Raw genomic sequence first — 18,634 nt, 5'->3', positions numbered from 1 at the left:
TAGATTTTCTGTTTGACATTTTTTTCTGTTTTTTAAAAAATGTTTTACTCTAAACAAGACAAAGTGACATTTCTAGTAGTTGGCTACCAAATCTCAGAATGTACATACAGGATTTGTAAAACATTTATGCTATGCAGGATGTTCTAGTATCTAATGGCCTTCATTTTACTGCTGGTAGATAAGCAGGGATTAGGGCACAGTTAAGAGTGTTCAGTCTACAGTTAATGGCTATGCTATCTTAGCTTGACTATCTGAATATAAAACACTAATGGAATAAACACAGACTCGTAAAACAGTTATTGGCCATTAAGACTGACACTGTTAAAATCAACACAAAGCGAACAGTTACCAACCAATCCCCCCCAACTTTAATACTCACCATTTTGCATCTGCAATCCCAAGCATTGCCTTTTTGGTTTTTTTGGTTGACTGGCTGAAATTTGGGGGATAATATTATATTTCTTTGGCTCCAGTTTTGTTTCTTATACATATTCTCTTTTGAATTTCATGTCCATTCATTTAGGAAAGAATACACCTTTGTGAATGCTGAAGATCTTTCATTTTTTTCCTGGTGGTTGGAAAAAAAAAGTTAAAAGAGGCTTCTAGAATGATACATTTACATAGATAAAGCCTTAGCCAAATATTTAAGCAGGGTGGAAGGCCGCACAAGTGTTCTTCTCTATGTAACAAGGGTGAATGTAATATTCTGGGTTTTCACAGTATACTGCAGTGTATCAAAGCACTTTCCAGTACAATTTATTGCCCTGTTTAGTAGTAGCCCTAACTAATAAAACAAAGAAAACTTTTAAATAATGACCGTTGGAATAGCTTGAGTCTGAATTTGAACTGAATTAATTTTCCCAGTTGGAACATTAGGAAATTTGAAACTCGATTAAAAACCCCTTACACATAAACATAAATTAACGAGAGACATTTGAGGCCAAAAAAAAGAAAAAAAATTATATGTTAAACTTTTCCTGGGCAATATTCAGTTGCTTTACCATGTTTGCAAGTGTTTTCTTTTTTAATTAAATAACAACTAAAATCCTGCTCTTATTTCTTTTAAGTCAGTAATTGCTCTAATATCTGATATCATTTGCCTTTAAGGGTCTTTTAGCATATTATCTTTTAGCTATATTGGGCATGTTCCTCATGCTGTATAAGAGAAGGTAGATGGTGTGGTGGATAGAAATTTTCATATTTAAATTCCTTAATTCATGAGCCTGAAGCAGTATTAAACACTGCCTTCCTTTGTGATGTTAGGTGAGAGAATCCAACAAGAAATCAAAATAAATGTCAGCTACATATTCACTGATGTAGCATGGATCACATATATATTTGATAAAACTTGAGATACCCTCTCTTCTACAATACTGCCTTAAGCAGAGCTCAGACACTAGATAGACCTCAAAAAATAATTAGATTACTTACTTACTTCCTGTAACTAAAGAAAACATGAGGAGAACTGTCTCAACCTGGAAGAATTTAGTTAAAATGAACAAGTCTTTTATTATTGTTTTGAGAGCTATCTCAGGAATGCTGTTGTCCTGTCTGGCAAACAGTAACTACATTCAGAATCTACAATGTTACATCACGATGTACTTAAGGAATAACTTATGGCTCAAATGTTCACAGGGTGGCAAGATTCCCATCCGGTGGACTGCACCAGAAGCGATTGCCTATCGTAAATTCACATCAGCAAGTGATGTATGGAGCTATGGAATCGTTATGTGGGAAGTGATGTCGTACGGAGAGAGACCCTATTGGGATATGTCCAATCAAGACGTAAGTCTCTATATTCTGAAATATATGTCTTCGCGTTGAGATTCAGGAAGTACAGCATTACTGTATGACAGAGTGAACACTGGGTTTGAAATGATGCCTGAAACTCAAACTTCTTCATACAAATATATCTAGCAATATTGTTCAACCTTATAGCCACCAATAACCATCGATTTCAAGGACCAAAATTTGATTGCCTACATGGTACAGTATGGGAATAGATAGATAGATGGGTAGATAGGCAAACAAACAATATGAGGTAGTATTTTTACTTAGTGATTTTCCAAAACCAGACTGAAACAAAATGAAACTTTGAAATTAAAGAAAATGCAATGATTATGAAAAAATAAATTTCACATGTAATCAAGTTGGCATGAAAGGTTTGAAAGAAAAGTAGTGACTATTTTAAAGCTGGCACAGTTGTAATTAGAGCTTGGCCCTTGAGACTCTAAAATAAAGCTTCGCTAAGTGACCCTTTGTAAATTATGCACATCCCTTTAAATGTACCATCTGGACTACTTTGCAAAGGAGTATCCATGATGCCTGCAATTTCAGAAAAGCATTCAATAATGACACTAATAAGATTCCAGAGTAATAGAATTTAATTACAAACATCTCCAGTAAGAAAGAAAAACAAAGCAAAACAAAAAGATGTTGATCAAGGGTCTTCCTAGAACATGTTTTAACTAATTTTGGAAAAATTTTAGTTAGTTCTGGAAGGATTGGAAATCATATCCAAATTAAATGGCCATCTATATTTTTGAACTTTCCTAACTTTTAGTGTATGAGGTAGAATATTATCAGAGTGTTTACAAATTCATGGTAGTATTTATCAATTTATCAATTAGAATTATATTTTGGAAATTATTTTTTAATTCTCTCTAATGTAGAATGTCACCTATCCATTTTCCTTGTCATAAAACAACAAGAAGTTGCAGAGCCTTGATAATTAAAGGAAGAACTGGGTGTACAAGAAATAGGATGCAGTTTGTCTTATCAGTAAAAGAAGGTTCAAAACATTAGGGAAAATAATGCATTCCATGTTTATTGGGGGAAAAAGAATTGTGTATGCTGAACAACCAGATTAAGAGGAATGGTAGTGTTCACACTGTATTTTCTGTAAATTATAAAGGAAGAATCATAGCAGGTGGGAAGACAGACAGCAGCTAGCATAAGTGATAGATAATTACAGGGTAGAAAAACACCATAGAGGTGAATGGGGTCTGTAGTCTATTGTTTAATGTGATTATGCTATGCAGACACCTTTAAGTAACTTCTTGTGGCAAAATTTGGATTTTTAGGTTAGAAATTCTCAGAGGGACAAACACAAACAACCTAAATGAACAAGTAGTAAATGTATTTACTTATTTGTTATAATTATTTGATATTTAAGCTGTCCTTTATGTTTGTCAAGCCAAATATTCATAAAAGCAGAGTATCATTGTTTCCAACCTAAATATTTTCAGTCCTGTAATTTTGACAGTTTCTATATATGTTGAAACAATTTTGTTGTTTTAAACATTCAGTTGTCCGGCTTTATCCACAAAAGAGTATCTGAAACCATTTTTTGCTCACAAATAATATTGATCTATTGTCTGTCTCTGTGTTGGATTTTGTGTAGAATAGGAATCAATAGGAAATGTATCTGGAGAATTACTTTCATGAGAATTCATTTGGCATATGGTAAATAGAATTAAAGTAACTGCTGAAAATATGTCAAATTTAGCAGATTTTTATTTGTTTGTTTGTGTCCTCTGACCCCCCGAAATATTCAGCAGTAATCTGAGAAAATATGCTTTTTTAACACATGAGCCATCTCCCAAGCTGGCAGTAGACAGGAAACTTATGAAAGAGTATTAATCAGTCTAGGGGATTATCACAAATTGTGTTATCCTGGCATCAGCCCAATGTTGCTTGCATTCTCATCAATTCAATATAAAATGTTTTCATCAAGTCTGGAGTCAACATCATGCACCTGGAAAGATAAAAGAAAGACAGGGATTCAACTGACCTGGTGTAATTGCCTGAAATAAATAGAATAGGGCTCAGTAAGACAGCATAGAGAAGTCTACTTTACAAGGAGCAGTAGGTAATACTGACACAACAAGGTGTTGGTAAAATACATGGGAGAGAAAGGATCAGAGGACTTGATAAATCACAAAATGATATATTAAATTGAAGTTGTGTGCTTGTTAAAAAGACCAGTCATACTAATCCACTGACTCTGGACCCAACTGAATTGACTATTTTCTGTTGAAGGCCAATTTCTTTTTTCTTTCTTTTTTTTTTGAGTTGGAGTCTCACTCTATCGCCCAGGCTGGAGTGTGCAGTGGCACACTCACAGCCACCCCAGCACTGACCTGCTGGACTCTGGCGATCCTTCCATCTTAGCCTTCCAAGTGGCCAGAACTACAGGCGCATGCTACCACGCCCAGCTAATTTTTTATTTTTTGTAGAGCTGATGTCTTGCCAATTTCCCGAGCTGGTCTAGAACCCGCAGGGTCAGGCAATCCACTCGCCTCAGCCTCCCAAAGTGCTGGGATTACAGGATGAGCCACCGAGCTCGGCCAAAGGCCAATTTCTAAGTAGTCAGTGGACCCACCACAGGGTGAGTCCAATGTGGTCATTGGGATGGCTGCAATCACTGGTTGTTTTGTCTAGCAGCCATCATTTTGGTAGAAAGGGAAAAAAAATCAAATGGAGTGATTTGAAACAAATAAAACCTTTTGAAACCCCCCCAAGCAAGTAAAATCACCTCCAGAATCCCAGAGGATACTCATATACAAAGTTTATGAGTGGCCAAGAAACCATGAAGAAGTTTCCCACTTTAAATTTGGCATGTTATACCATTTTACATTACAGGAATCTACATCCCAAAAAAGGGGAGGGGGCTTAGAGAAAAGCCACTAAGAAAATAATGTAATGCCTATGACAGCAGGGTAGAAAATTAGATGAGCAGGAAGACTGTTGAATGATTTAGTTACGAGTGTTATTAGGCAAGGAGACCACTCTGAATAGTCTTGGGCAATAAGACAATTATCATCTACCATTATTATTTTCTTTCTTAGATGTGTAAGAGTCCCTTTTAATGTAAATGCCCTAAAAATAGGATTTTTTAATTTGTTGTTGTTTTGGTGTTTTCGCTAATACTTTTGTTTTTAATCTACTTACACCTTTAACAGCATCAATTGACAGCCAACTGAGACAAAGAAAGAGATACAAAATTAGTGTCTGAGGGTAGTCTTCCAAAAGAAAAGCTGACTGACTGGGCATCTAGAGGTGGGCTCTAGTATTGACCCACTAGCTGTCTGTGCACGAGGACAGAGGCTTAAAATGATGCAAAGAAAACTCCATTGTGGAGACAACTATTAATTGCTTCCCAACGGAGCACTAGGTCTTTAACACTAGGTCAGAGTCTCTTTTGCTAAGAGTATTTAGGTGTGCTGATGGCAAACAGCAGAAGCGGGTGGGGTGGGGTGGGGTGGGGGCATGGCAGAACCATATGATCTCTAACGTTGATGCATCTTCCCTTTGGAGTTTTAGATCAACACTTCTTGCCATTTGAGAACATCTCATAGCAACAGCTGGCTTCTCTCTCCTGTTGCCAGCGATACTCAGGTCCAGCTTTGGCTTCTATGAAGGAGTTGGAGCCATTCCCAGGCTCAAGCTTGCTGGCAGCTTCATGGATAAGAACTATGCCAGTCGAGAGGGTGAACCTCAAACAGCAGCTTGCTTGGCAGCTTAACGTACCATCTTGTCTTCCGTAGGTGATTAAAGCCATTGAGGAAGGCTACCGGCTCCCCCCTCCAATGGACTGCCCAATTGCACTCCACCAGCTGATGCTAGACTGCTGGCAGAAGGAGAGAAGCGACAGGCCTAAATTTGGGCAGATTGTCAACATGTTGGACAAACTCATCCGCAACCCCAACAGCTTGAAGAGGACAGGAACGGAAAGCTCCAGGTCAGCCATGCTTACTTGATAGTGATGTACGAAAGAACACGTTAGAGGTGGCAAGCAAGTGGTGACTCATTTTAATCTCTACCTTTTCATCAGAGGCCACTCTACAGCTCTCTGAAACCTAGATGGCTTCTTTCTCAATTAGTGGATTAAGGTAGTTATGTTCACTATTTTGAAGGGCCTAATCCCTGCCATACCTCAAACAGTAGTAAGGGAAAAAAAGTGTTTTAAAAAAATAACAAGCCGGGCTCGGTGGCTCAGCCTGTAATCCCGCACCTTTGGGAGGCTGAGGTGAGTGGATTGCCTGAGCCCGCGGGTTCGAGACCCGCCTGGGCAGCGAGACCTCATCTCTACAATAAATCAAAAAAATCAGCCGGGTGTGGTAGCACATGCCTATAATTCCGGCTACTCGGAAGGCTGAGGCGGAAGGATCACCGGAGCCCAGCAGGTCGAGGCTGCGGTGGCCGGGAGTGGCCACTGCACTCCAGTCTGGGTGACAGAGACTCCAACTCAAAAAAAAAAAAAAAAAACAGCAAAGAAATAAGTAGTGCTTTATGATGCTAGACCTGAAAAGTTAGGAAATGGGATGAAATGTACTTTTAGAAGACATTCAGATCAGCAGATGATATATTTTGAAAAGGAACAGGAAGATTGGAATAGTAAGAAATAAAGATTAGAGGACAGCTCTTTAGGCATTGCAATTTTAAGTGACTCGTGCCTGCAAGAGGTGAGACATCTACTCATCTCCAAGTTTGAGCTTCTCACAGGCTTCTCTTTGATCATGACCCTGAGTTAAAAATAGAAGGCCATTTCTCCCCCACACAATAGCCAACCCCTGCTAGTCTTTGCAGGCTCTATGGTGTTCTCCTCCAGCCTTCTCCTGAAGATTTAGCCCAAAGATCCTAGGAGAGAAGGTATACAACACTTATAATGACATGAAAGAGAGAATTGTGGAGGAGACAGTAGAGATACCCTGTATTCTCTGGACTTGCAAACCACTATCATTGACCACTATACGAAAAGCTTGATGGTCATGCTGTTTTGAAATAACATTGAAAAGGGCTGAATTCATTTCTTATCTCTGCCACCTGGCAACAGTGTGAATTGAAAAGAAAAATCTCCTAATATTTTGGGGCTATTTTTCGTTCTTCTGTTCTCTGTGGGGCTGAAATAGATGACATAAAGCCTTCTTTCGAGGTCTAGCTGGCTTCTTTGATTCCAAGGTAAGCCTCCTCCACCGTTTAGATATCCAGTGCCAGAGCCTATGTATTTTGTCTGGGGGTCCTAAGGCCAGTTCTTTGGTATTTGGTGCTTGTTCTGCTAGCATAAGCTGTTCAGCCACTAATACTACCTGATTTCTGCTTTGCACCCAAGTACAGAACAAATCAAGGTATTGGATCCACTATTTTCACTTCTAAATGTCTCTCAGGGATGGTTCTTATGATGCTTATTATGGCTTGCTGATAATGGGATGCAGTAGAATGTGGTATGCGATTCAGCACAAAATTAGGCAAATGTCATGATGTTCCACCAAGAGAACAAAGGCTTCCAGAAAAAGCTAAAGAATGACCTGAGAGTTAATTGATATTGAGGGAGGACATTTTCATTGTAAGGTCATTTTAACCTTGGCAGGCACCTTGAGACTACATCTTATTTTGTTAATGCTTTTGGCCTAAAGTTAGAAGTAAATGCAAACTACTGGTTTTTGTCTAATAATAGTTTATTGCTGGTGGACAGCTATCTTTTTCTGCCCACTACTTTCTTGCAGCAAACTCAATAAATCTGATATTTACTCTAAAAAAAAAACAAAAAACCAGATTATTGCTAATGATTCCACACTTGATTAATGTCCAAAACTCTATGTGGTAAAATTGTTATTGACTCAAAATTGGGAGAATTAAAACTTGATTATTCTTGCTGTAAACGTCTGTAGAATTTTACTCAGAAAATTGAACTTACTTGAAATAATGGACACAAAAAAAGTTGCAAAGGCAAGGTATTATTTGAACATAAAACTGACTGATAAAACAAGTGTTTGTTAAAATATTGATACAAAAAAGTAATCAAATCAAATTAATTTAGGTAAAAATAAAAATGTTTAAATGGAACTGGATTCATTCTGCTATGTGGAAAATTAATTAGGGCATTATGTCAACTTCATTTTGTTTTTACAAAAAAACAATTTTTTGGTTGAAAATTTAATAGTAATTATGTAATTCTGACTTTAATGTGTGTTCTTAAACAGTCTCAAAATGAAAATATTAAGATCAATCACATTCTGGAATTTTTTAGGGAAAAACGAAGTTCAAGAAAATATAGCTTAACAAGTAGCAGTGTTGCTCTACAAGTACTTATAGTGAAGGTGGCATAAAATACTCCTGTGAAGGTCTACCCTGTGATTATTAAGAAGTGTGATGATGCAGATGACTATAATTCTCTTAATAAATACTTTCCATAAATAAGTGATCTATCATGTATCACTATCAGGAATGGCAAAATTCCTGCCTGCAGTTGCTCTTGACAGTGACTTAATATAAAACACCTGGGCTTAGAAACGAGTAAACTAATAAATAAGTTAATAAGAAGTGCTTTGAATTTGTTAAAATCATTATTGGGGAGCCCCAGCAAGGGAACAGGAGAAGCACATTCCACAATCCAAACAGTGATCAAAGTGGCCATTCTTTCTGCCAGCCTTGGCAGTCGTGCTGGTCAGGCATGGGTTGATTAAAGAGGGGATTAACTCCCTGCTGTCCCAGGTTTGTTTGAATGCCCCGAGACGGCCTGCAGACCTGGCTGGAAGCATGCTGGACTTGAATTCTGGCTGTTTTCTGTGCTCCCATCCAGTCTGGCAGTTTGCAAGCTCTCAGTTTTCCTTACTCATACTTCACTAAGGTTTCCATAGTTGCCGAATGAAAGTCTGTAATATTCAATGCTGGAAGGGACTGGACTCTTTCTGCAAAGACTGAACAGGTTTTAGCTACGAGAGCTCCCTGGATCTTCACCCCAGGCTGCAGTGTTAAAAGACCGGCTATGAGCATTCATGCACTAAGAGGGCCACATAAAACAAGTGCGGGAAGTAGAATTAAGAAAAACACAGTGACTGACACGTGCTTTACCAGTCTTGTGAAATTAAGTGCAAAATATCATATGTTACAATTTAACAAAGGTTATTCCATTTAAAACCTTTTCCTTGCTTTTTCATTCTCCTTGCCTGTTTTAGGCAATCCGACTTCTGAGCCTTCCGTCCTCACCAATAGACCCTCCCTGCTTACACTTTGTTGTTCCATTTCTAGACCCAACACTGCCTTGTTGGATCCAAGTTCCCCTGAATTCTCTGCCGTGGTATCAGTGGGTGATTGGCTCCAGGCCATTAAAATGGACCGGTATAAGGATAACTTCACAGCTGCTGGTTATACCACACTAGAGGCTGTGGTGCACGTGAACCAGGAGTAAGTACTCAGCGATGTAACACGAAAGGGTAAATCTAGATTTAATAGTATTTTCCTTTTATATTTTTATTTTTTGCTTTGAGCTGCATAATCATCCTACTCATTTTTTTTTTAAAAAGAAAGAAAACTGGAATGCCTCTCATTTTGATTGAGTATAATTTTACCCAGCCTCTATAAAGCACCTACATTGTTGCATTAAATTGCTTAATTAAACATTTTAATACACCTGCCTTGTTGTGCTGTATTAATTGTGGCTGATTCAAATGTGTGTTTGCATGAAACCCAGGAAAGGAGATGCTCAGCTTTCATGACTGTTTCCTCTCTCTTTTCTCTCCCTGCCTACAGTGACCTGGCAAGAATTGGCATCACAGCCATCACGCACCAGAATAAGATTTTGAGCAGTGTTCAGGCGATGAGAACCCAAATGCAGCAGATGCACGGCAGAATGGTTCCTGTCTGAGCCAGTACTGAATAAACTCAAAACTCTTGAAATTAGTTTACCTCATCCATGCACTTTAATTGAAGAACTGCACTTTTTTTACTTCGTCTTCGCCCTCTGAAATTAAAGGAAAAAAAAAATCTGCAGCATTGCTTGGTGTACAGATTGCTGAAACTGCGGGGTTTACAGAAATGACAGCCGGTCATTTGAATGAGACCTGGAACAAATTGTTTCTCAGAAGTACTTCTGTTCATCACCAGTCTGTAAAATACATGTACCTATAGAAATAGAACACTGCCTCCGAGTTTTGATGCTGTATTTGCTGCCAGACACTGAGCTTCTCTGAGACATCCCTGATCCTCTCTCCATTTGGAATTACAATCGTAGTATTTTGTTTGTGGCATAAATTACAGTCATCTCTTTTTCACTGGAATGACGACCATGCCCAGGAGCATTTTTGAAGGACTCAGTTGTGGCTTGTAGGGCTTGGTTCATACCATGGAAAATAACCTAGTTGAAACCACCTGGCTCATCAGTGTTGCCTCTTCTGTGCTCAGGCCACCTAGTGGATTCCTATGATGTGGGGGGCTGGAAAGAAATGGAAAGTGGATTTAAAAAAAAAAATTTAAAAACCCAAGCCCCATAACCCCTAACTGGACAAAATGAGGTTTCTGTTTCTTTGGGCCTGAGGCTGTGCCATATAAAGTCGTATTTTGGGACTCTACAAACTTATTGTAACTACCTTATGGACAGTGGGCTGTGACAATCTTGAATGGGGAACTTTCACACTTTCTTTTTTTAAAGAAGCAACCCCAAATCTGTAAGGTGAGTCAAAAGAACCAGCATCAAATCTTTCTCCAATGAAATGTTTGTTTTTTAAACTTGGTCTCACTTGAAATGCTGTGACTAGAAATATTCTTTCATATCTCTCAGGTAGTTTTGGTGTTTTTCAGGATTTCAGTTCTTTTTTTGACAGTGAGAAAGGAGACCAAAAACAGTATGACTTCCCTTCTGGTCTTCCAGGATGACGTGAAATATGAACTAAATGAGGTTAGGTTTGGAGGGATGGGCCTAGACCCCTACTGGCTGTGCTTTTCCTCACAAAGGGTTTATCACTTGGTGCTGTTCTTTCATGCCACACATATTGATTATGTCCTGGGTACCAGACTGTAACTCAGGAACTTTCCTCTCTAACCGGGTTAGATCAACTGTCCCATCCTTTGGAGAGATTACTTCAGTTAAGAAGTCCTGGAGAATCTTTTATATCAACCTCATTTTCTGTCCTACTCCAGTAACATCTGTACCAAACAGGATCAGCCAAAAGGATTTACCAAGATGTCAATAGTGAGACGTGGAATTCACCTTGTCATTATTAGAGAATAACTTACTCAAAACACACTATTCATCCATAAATCTATCAATTTTCAGTGCTTTCAATTTATTTTATATCTTAGAATTTTCTTCTTTACACAGGTGAATTAAATGGTTTTGTTCATTCCTAATAGCCAACGCCCTGACTTTGGACTGTTTTAACAAAAAAGTTAAAAGTTTTAACTTTTTTTTTGTCTTAGTTATTTCATTTTTTATCACTTTTAAACAAGAGCTTAGCTGATTTTACTGACCTTTTATCCCCCTTGGTTTTATCCTGAAAGCTATTTCTTATAGAGCAAGGAATGTTAAATTTGATGCTGTCAAATCATGACAGTTTAGTAAAAACCTTTTTTGCAACATTAGTTGTAAAAGCTTTTCTGTTCGGAAGGAATGTGAAATTTGTTTTTAAAACTACCCCAACAATTTTTGTTTTATCACCACTTGTGCTGAAGTCTAGGGCTTCTGGCTATTCATGTTAAAAGTTGACAAGATGTAGGGGTGTGTGTGTGTGTGGATTTTTTTCACTTGCTTTAAAAGATATATATTTATTTGTCTTTAGCAAATATTTTGTTTTCAATCACCATAGTCCAAATAGAATTAGGGCATTATATTTTAAATAAAAACAGAATGTTATCTTGCATATACTGAATAATTAAAAGTTTTGCTTTCTTAAAGTCAACAACTTAAGACTTAATGCATTTTTCTAAACAGTGAGTACATCCAAAACAGAACATTTCAAAAGAGAGTATGTCAATTCTAAGCTATCCTAACCAGTTAACATTATGTGCTATGTTAGTGTCGTTTTGTGACTCCTCAGCAAGCATGTCTGAAATGAGATAATCAGGTAAAGATTGAAAGAAAGGCAGCATGTGAAATCTTATCTCATTCCAAGGTCACCTTATGAATCTTAACAATTTTAACATACTCATATATTAGAGTCAAGGCCAATGGAAAGGCCAAGAAAGGACTTTCCAAGTATCTAAAATAATATTCAGCAGCAGTAAAAGTGTTAACTATCTCCACTGCCTCCAAGAAGTTTTAGAAGAGAAATCTGAGAACAATGGAACTGTTGCATTGTTTCCCAGGGCGGAGAGCCAGACTCTGGCATCTGGACAGCTATGGATTCTAAAGCCAACCGAAATGTTGACACTGGGAAGTTCACTCTACTTTTCTTTATAAGTCAGTTCCTCCACCTGTAAATTAGAGATAATGATACCTTAATAATAACACCTTTCCTAATACATGGTGTTGTTACAAGTGTGTATGAAATAGTCTTATGTAAAATACAGTGAGCTCCACAGAAGAAAGGTGCACTTCTTCCTCCAATGTTGTCCAAGTATTATTCATCTGTCTTTCACTTGTGATACCAAATGTTTTATTGCAACAATCCAGAGTGGGGTGAAATGAAGTTCAGTGGTAGCAGTCCGTACAGATGAAGCTTCTTCACTTTCAAAAGATTTATAAGAGTTTGGGGATAAATGCATACCTATACAAAAGGTGGTAGACTTGCCTAATTACTCCTGGCAGAATAAACATGCATTATATAGCCTTGACATTTATGAAATTGTTATTTTATTATTGGAAAGACAATACGCACAAGTAAAACTTCATTGCAATGAAAATAACTGGATGATAAAGATATTTTGGTGTCTTCATGACTGACTCAAAGAAACAATGATTTGTTTATTTAGTCACAACAAATTCTCTTTAACTCGTGACCCCACATAGACCACATGCTTGTCTGGTCTCTGTTTTAAAAATTCCCCATGATAAAAGAGTTGCCTGAATTCAAAGGACAAGAGAAGGCTTATTTTTCTCAACTCTTATTCTGGCATTAACTATATATAAGCCTTCACATTCCCACATTTTTCACTTTAAACATCTGATCATTTTCACATACACACTAAGTCCTCAAATTGCCTGTTCAATATTACAAATGTATTTATATAATATATACTGATATGTAGGCATTAAGTAAAGACAGGGCTGGCAGACTGAAAGGGGACACGTGTTTATGAGACCTCTCTCCTCTAAGAATGGAAATTCTAGTAGCAAAAGAACCTCACCATCAACAAGTTTGTATCCATGTTGTCTTGCCTGTACTCCAAAGTTTGAAGATCATTTCATGTTCTTCTTGTCCTTCACATAAATACCTGCCCTGCACATTCAGGTTTCAAAAAATACATTAGATGGACTTACTGATTTCCTGAGAGAAAACAGTTAGAAAAATAGATCTGACCACTTTTCTTTCATTTTTTCATAATTGTCAAAACGAAAAGCCTTAGTGCTGACAAAAGGCTTCTTGAAGATATGTTATACCCTAACCCACACTTACAATTCTCAATTACATAAATAATTTATCTCTGAATAATTTATGAGAAGACTTTAGTTCTATCTTGCCAAATAGACTAAGTATTTTATACAATTTGAAATATGGTTATTGACCTCGAAGAAAATAAATTTTGTTTACTCTTTCCTACATGATAAGTATACAGTGCAGTGTACAATACAAACAAGTGGTTTGATAAAATAAGCAAGATTGTCTGTAAAGGTGTATTTTGGTCTTAATCCCTGCCTTACCCTTGAGGCCACTGTGGTGGGAGATAAGGTTCAAGAAGCAAACTTGATCAGGTGTCACACGTGGAAGAAAAAAATTGCTTCTTTTGATTTGAGTTGATTATTTGACACGTAAGAGGGCCATGCAGAGCTACGATGACTCCACTGCTTTGTGCCAAGCTTGTTGGATTCTAGATTGATGTCTGGAATTCTAACCTGCAGCTGATTAATCTTGGTATGTGAAAGGGGGCTTGAGCCCAGAAGACCTCATCGCTGGCACAGCACATCTCTCCCTGTGCTCCTGGCCCCAGGTTCTCTCTCGGCACCCATTTACGTGCAGATTGTATGAGGCCTTCTTTCTCTAAGTTAGATACTACCATTTTTCAGAACTTACTTTCATTTTAAGAAATACAACTAATGCATTCTATTTCTTAGCTTACACTTTGTTCAATCATTATTTTTTTACTTTTGGTGGATTGTGAACTGAAACAAGTCAGGATTTTCATTTCAAAGGCAGGCTGTGCTGACATCATGGTTCAAGCCTGGCTATCAATGGGGGCTGTGTGTGCTCTAATCCCAGTTTTCCCACTATAAAGTATATGGCATTGAGCAGGTTACTTAACCTCTCTCGGTGCTTCCATTTCCTCATCTATGTAATGGAGATAAGAATAGTACCCATGGCAGTTGTTGTAATTAGCTGTTAAACATTATTTTTTGTTGTTGTAATTGTTTTTCAGAGGAGGAAAGTAAGCATTCACGATCTCCCTCCTGAACTACTCGTACTGAGCCATAACAACGTCTATGAACCTATATTCTTCCTCACAATAATGGTTGACAACTGGCTGGCAATATTGGTTGACGTTTTGTCTAAAGTCTTGTTCTTTTCTCTACAGGGAATAGATTCTGCTATCTTGGCCTCACAGCCCTTCCTGTTGATTACAAAGCCTATGGAAGAAAACAGAACACGCCTTCCTCGGTTCCGTCTAAATGGGTTCCTTCTGCTTCTATTACACCAGTTCTGGGGCAAAGGCACTGATGAAACAACACTCATACCTGAAAAGGATAAATGTGTGATTTTTCAAATCCCCTTTCCCAGTGAAAGAAACAGCAAACATTTAAGATTCAGCATCTGTTCTCCAGTTGCACTGAAGAATGTACTGTCTCGCAGCAGCAGCTCTGCAGAGCCCTTGCTCCCAAACTCTTGTGGTTTTATTTATATGTATTTTCCATATTTCATTCCTGTACGTCACTGCTGCATTGGTATGGCAGCAAGTGACCAAAGGCTACAGGTTTTATTATGGACACCAGGTCAGGTGCCACCACACAAAACAAAGCCAGTTCTTATGAGCTGCCTATGATATGCATTGCTGAAGTAACATTTTACCCAGGGTGTGCCATTGCAGTGATATAAATATATTTTTTTCCTAGACTAAATATGAGCTGACTATCTCTTTTGATGTGTGTACATAGGTGTGAGTGTGTGTGTATGTATGTGTGTGTGTGCGCGTGTGTATAACCTCATGCTTAGAACTGCCTGTGAATGTTGTTGTGGAATGCTACACCTGAAAAGTTCTGGTTTTCCACCAGTTCCAAGATGAAGAGCCAAGTGATAAAGTGGGCCTGGAGACCGTGCCCACTCCCTTGGAAAGACAACCCGGACATGTTATATGTCATGTATCTATAAGTGTGTTTTGTAGCTGCCACACTAACCTTAAGAAGAATTCTACAGCTTTGGACAGAGGCATTTTCACCTTAATGGTGGAGTAATTTAAACTATAAATCCATTCAGGTGACAACCTATCATCAAAATTACAAATTCTGATGAACTCATCCGAATCACCAGTTCCTTGATGGAGAGAGAGGAGGAGATGGAATTTGTCTGGTAACCCCAAATGGAGTACAAGTAGCCTTTGTTTTCCTGCATAAATGGACTTGTTGAATGCGAACAAATATATGCAATTCATATACTTTTGAAGATGAACGTAGATATGTGTGTCAGCTTTGAGATAATGTTCTGGATTAATACTTTGTCTCCCAATATCACAGAAAAAGACATGCCAGTGACTCTTGAGGTTAAGATAGTTGGGATGAAATGGCCTCAAGCAATTTCAGGTTCCCAAATTACATGGAAAGTTCTACAGTAATATGCAGCTATCTCCCATTGCCCTCAAAAGAACATCAGCCTTCTAGAATTGAAGCTCCGGTGTGTGAAGATTCAGTATTGATATGATATGTATACCAAACTCCAGCCAACATACTGCCATTTTTCATAATCTTGAGTGGCTGCCTTGCTTATTCTAAGCTATGGTTGCAGAAACCGTGGCGATGTATATAAGCTATAACATCAAATCAGGGAAAAATGAGGAAAAAAGATTCTGAACCGTTTATTGTTGAGTAAGTAGAGAAAATCATCAATAAATATTTATTACATTCTGACAGGGTGTGTGGCATTGTATTCTATGCCAGAGTGACAAAGTTAATTCACCCCTTTTGGGGGAACCTTAATATATTTTTTAAGGGATGTGCCTATGCATTGATGCCTGAAAAATATGTGTAAAGAAATGAGGTTGAATCTCTGAGCAGATCATCTTTCCCAGAGATAAGGGTAGGAGGCCAACTTCAAGGTCAGTGTCTAGCCCATGAGCAAGCCCTGGCCGAGTGAGCTCTGATGCTAACTCACACACAGATTGTCTACTGAGCAGCACAGAGCTGCTCTCCCGCACCAAATCAAGTAGCTTCACCTTATGTCCACTGGCCCCAACTTATTTTTAGCAATCTTATGAATGAAATGTTCTGGTGTGTTTAAAAAAGCTATTATTTTAAAGAAAGGTTGTGCTCACTACACTGCTGGTGTGTGTGTTCTGAGACCTCTTGTATTCAATCTGTGAAGGATATGTGTATTAATCCATACACCCGTATAGCCTCAATATTTGTCTGAAGACACTTAAATTCTGACCAGTAAAGGAAAGTTCTAAAAGCAATATTTTCACTTATTTAATATTCTCCAAACAACATCAAGCATTGATACACACTGAAGAGTGCATTTATTTTTTGTATCACTCTAAGTATGTTGGAATATGCAAGGACTGTGGTTAAAATTAGAATGTATAAGGCATATTATAATTTAGTTCATACTGAAGAATTAACAGAACATTGCTTGGTTCACACATGTTCCAAAATTTGAGCAATTTTTTGAGTTAGGCATAGATTTTATATTTTGTTTTAATTTGTCAAGGTCTTTTTCTTCCCTTCATGAAACTTTAGGTACACATAACTTATGTCATTTATTTATGGTCTTTTATACCTAGTTTGTAAAATTGTAAAATAGCAAACTAAATGCAAAGAGTTTGCATTTGAAAATAATAAAGTAGTTGCCGTATACAAACCTGGAATCTAGTAGTCTCTTTTTAATAATTTTTGCCATATGTATGGTATTTCTAAATTAACTAATGGGATTGGTTGTCATTTGCTTAAAACACAAAATCTTGAATTCTAATTGAGTGTACTTACTTAGAGGATGGAAAGCATTGACTTCTAAATGGTCCTCACCCTTGAGAACAATGCATTCGGAAATCTGACTTAGTTTCTATGAAATCCTGTATCCCATTGTGTTGACTATGGACTTTAATTGGAAGTCAGGCTCCACCACTCACTGATTATGCCATCTAGGGCAAGTTTCTTGACTTCTTTCTGCCGAATTCCTTCTTTGTACAATAATAATTACAATACCAAGAGCTTTTGTAAAGATTAAATCTCTTAAAACATTTAGCACAATGTCTAACATCCAGCCAGGACTCAACAAATGGTAGCTATTCTTAGCATTCTTTTTGATGGTATAAACTCTCTTCTTCAGTTTCCTCAGTTCCATACCCTCTCTCACATCTTTGAAGCAACTAGCCACCAGTCCTTTCCAGGAGCTTTCAACCTAGAATCTATATATTTTAGGGCACATTGGTGCTCCACAGGGATCAAACAGGGCCGCTAAAACTGAGCTAATGTTAGTTACTACATTTGTATATGTATTTTGATAGGGAGGCTTTTTAAATTGTATCAAATTTTAAATTGGTATGAAATAGGAAAATATTGAGGACCCGCGTTTGAAAAATAAACGCTCTCCTCATGATGCTATTTCATTACATCAACAATTGACAAAGTCCCTGTCAGTCAAACATAAGGCTTAAGATTAATTACAATATGTTAACTAAAGCACCTAAGAGCAACTAACTGGCCTTAGAGGGCAGGGGCATAACCACTCGGTTGTTACCAGCAACATTTTAAAAGATAGGTCTTACAACGAAAATAATTTCAGAATCTGGGTCATGTCTGTTTTGTGTATATGTCTTATTTACATTGCTCTCTAGAATCAGCTATATTAATATATGGAGTAGTTAGCGCATATTTGTGATTTGAAAGGAACTAGGCTTGGTGTTTTTTTCCTCCACTTGTTACACAAGACAGAAAGTCAAACAATAAAGTATTTTCCCCTACATTTTTTAGAATGAACTGGTAGAGTGGTATCGACGTTGCCACATATAATCTTAATAATTTTGAGATTGATCTCAGTCAGTGTTGTGCAACATGGGATTTTGTATTATTTGGGCTAATGAAGTCTAGTTTCTGTTACAAGAATAATTACCATAATCTCAGTGATTTAACAGACTGAAAGTTTATTTCCAGCTCACATAACAGTTTAATGATCCAGAGGATCTTCCTATAGTGACTTTTTTTTTTCATGCAATGATTAATGGATCCAGGTTCCTTTCCTCCTGCAATGCTGCCATGCTTAGTATATGACCAAGGATTCAACATAAGGGGAAGAGGATGTGGACAATTGTGTTGAAAGCTTCATGATCAGGCTTCAAAGAGCTTCTGCTTCTTCCCTTATCTAATTTGCCAGAACTCAATCACATGGATGAAACAAAACTGCCAGGGCATTGGGAAATGTATGCACAGGAAGACCGAAACTTTGAGCAGCTAGTTAGTCTCTACCACAAGAACAAAGGAGGCTGGAGCACCTAAAGGAAGCCAGGGACAGCACCCTGTAGAAGTGAGTGCATCTACACAAACTTTGGGTTTGAT

At 37.7% G+C, this 18,634-nt stretch overlaps 1 protein-coding gene across 3 annotated transcripts in view; it reads left to right on the top strand.

Annotated features, from left to right (window-relative positions):
• The window catches only part of EPHA4 (EPH receptor A4), a 149,805-nt gene extending 134,816 nt beyond the window's left edge, over positions 1-14,989 (top strand). For 2 of the 3 annotated variants that reach the window (XM_008057704.2, XM_008057702.2), the window contains 5 exons: positions 1,636-1,785; positions 5,550-5,743; positions 9,034-9,189; positions 9,535-10,453; positions 14,449-14,989. In XM_008057704.2, the coding sequence (XP_008055895.1) occupies positions 1,636-1,785; positions 5,550-5,743; positions 9,034-9,189; positions 9,535-9,649 (615 nt within the window). In that variant the 3' untranslated portion in view covers positions 9,650-10,453; positions 14,449-14,989. Of the gene's footprint in view, positions 1-1,635; positions 1,786-5,549; positions 5,744-9,033; positions 9,219-9,534; positions 10,454-14,448 lie in introns of all 3 variants that reach the window. The other variant, XM_008057703.2, reaches the window with a different exon arrangement.
• The last annotated feature ends 3,645 nt before the right edge of the window (positions 14,990-18,634 follow it).

Source organism: Carlito syrichta, unplaced genomic scaffold, assembly GCF_000164805.1.
Source record: "Carlito syrichta isolate Samal-C Ts95f unplaced genomic scaffold, Tarsius_syrichta-2.0.1 Scaffold303111, whole genome shotgun sequence".
NCBI lineage: Eukaryota > Metazoa > Chordata > Mammalia > Primates > Tarsiidae > Carlito > Carlito syrichta.
This window is presented reverse-complemented; position numbering and strand designations above follow the sequence as displayed.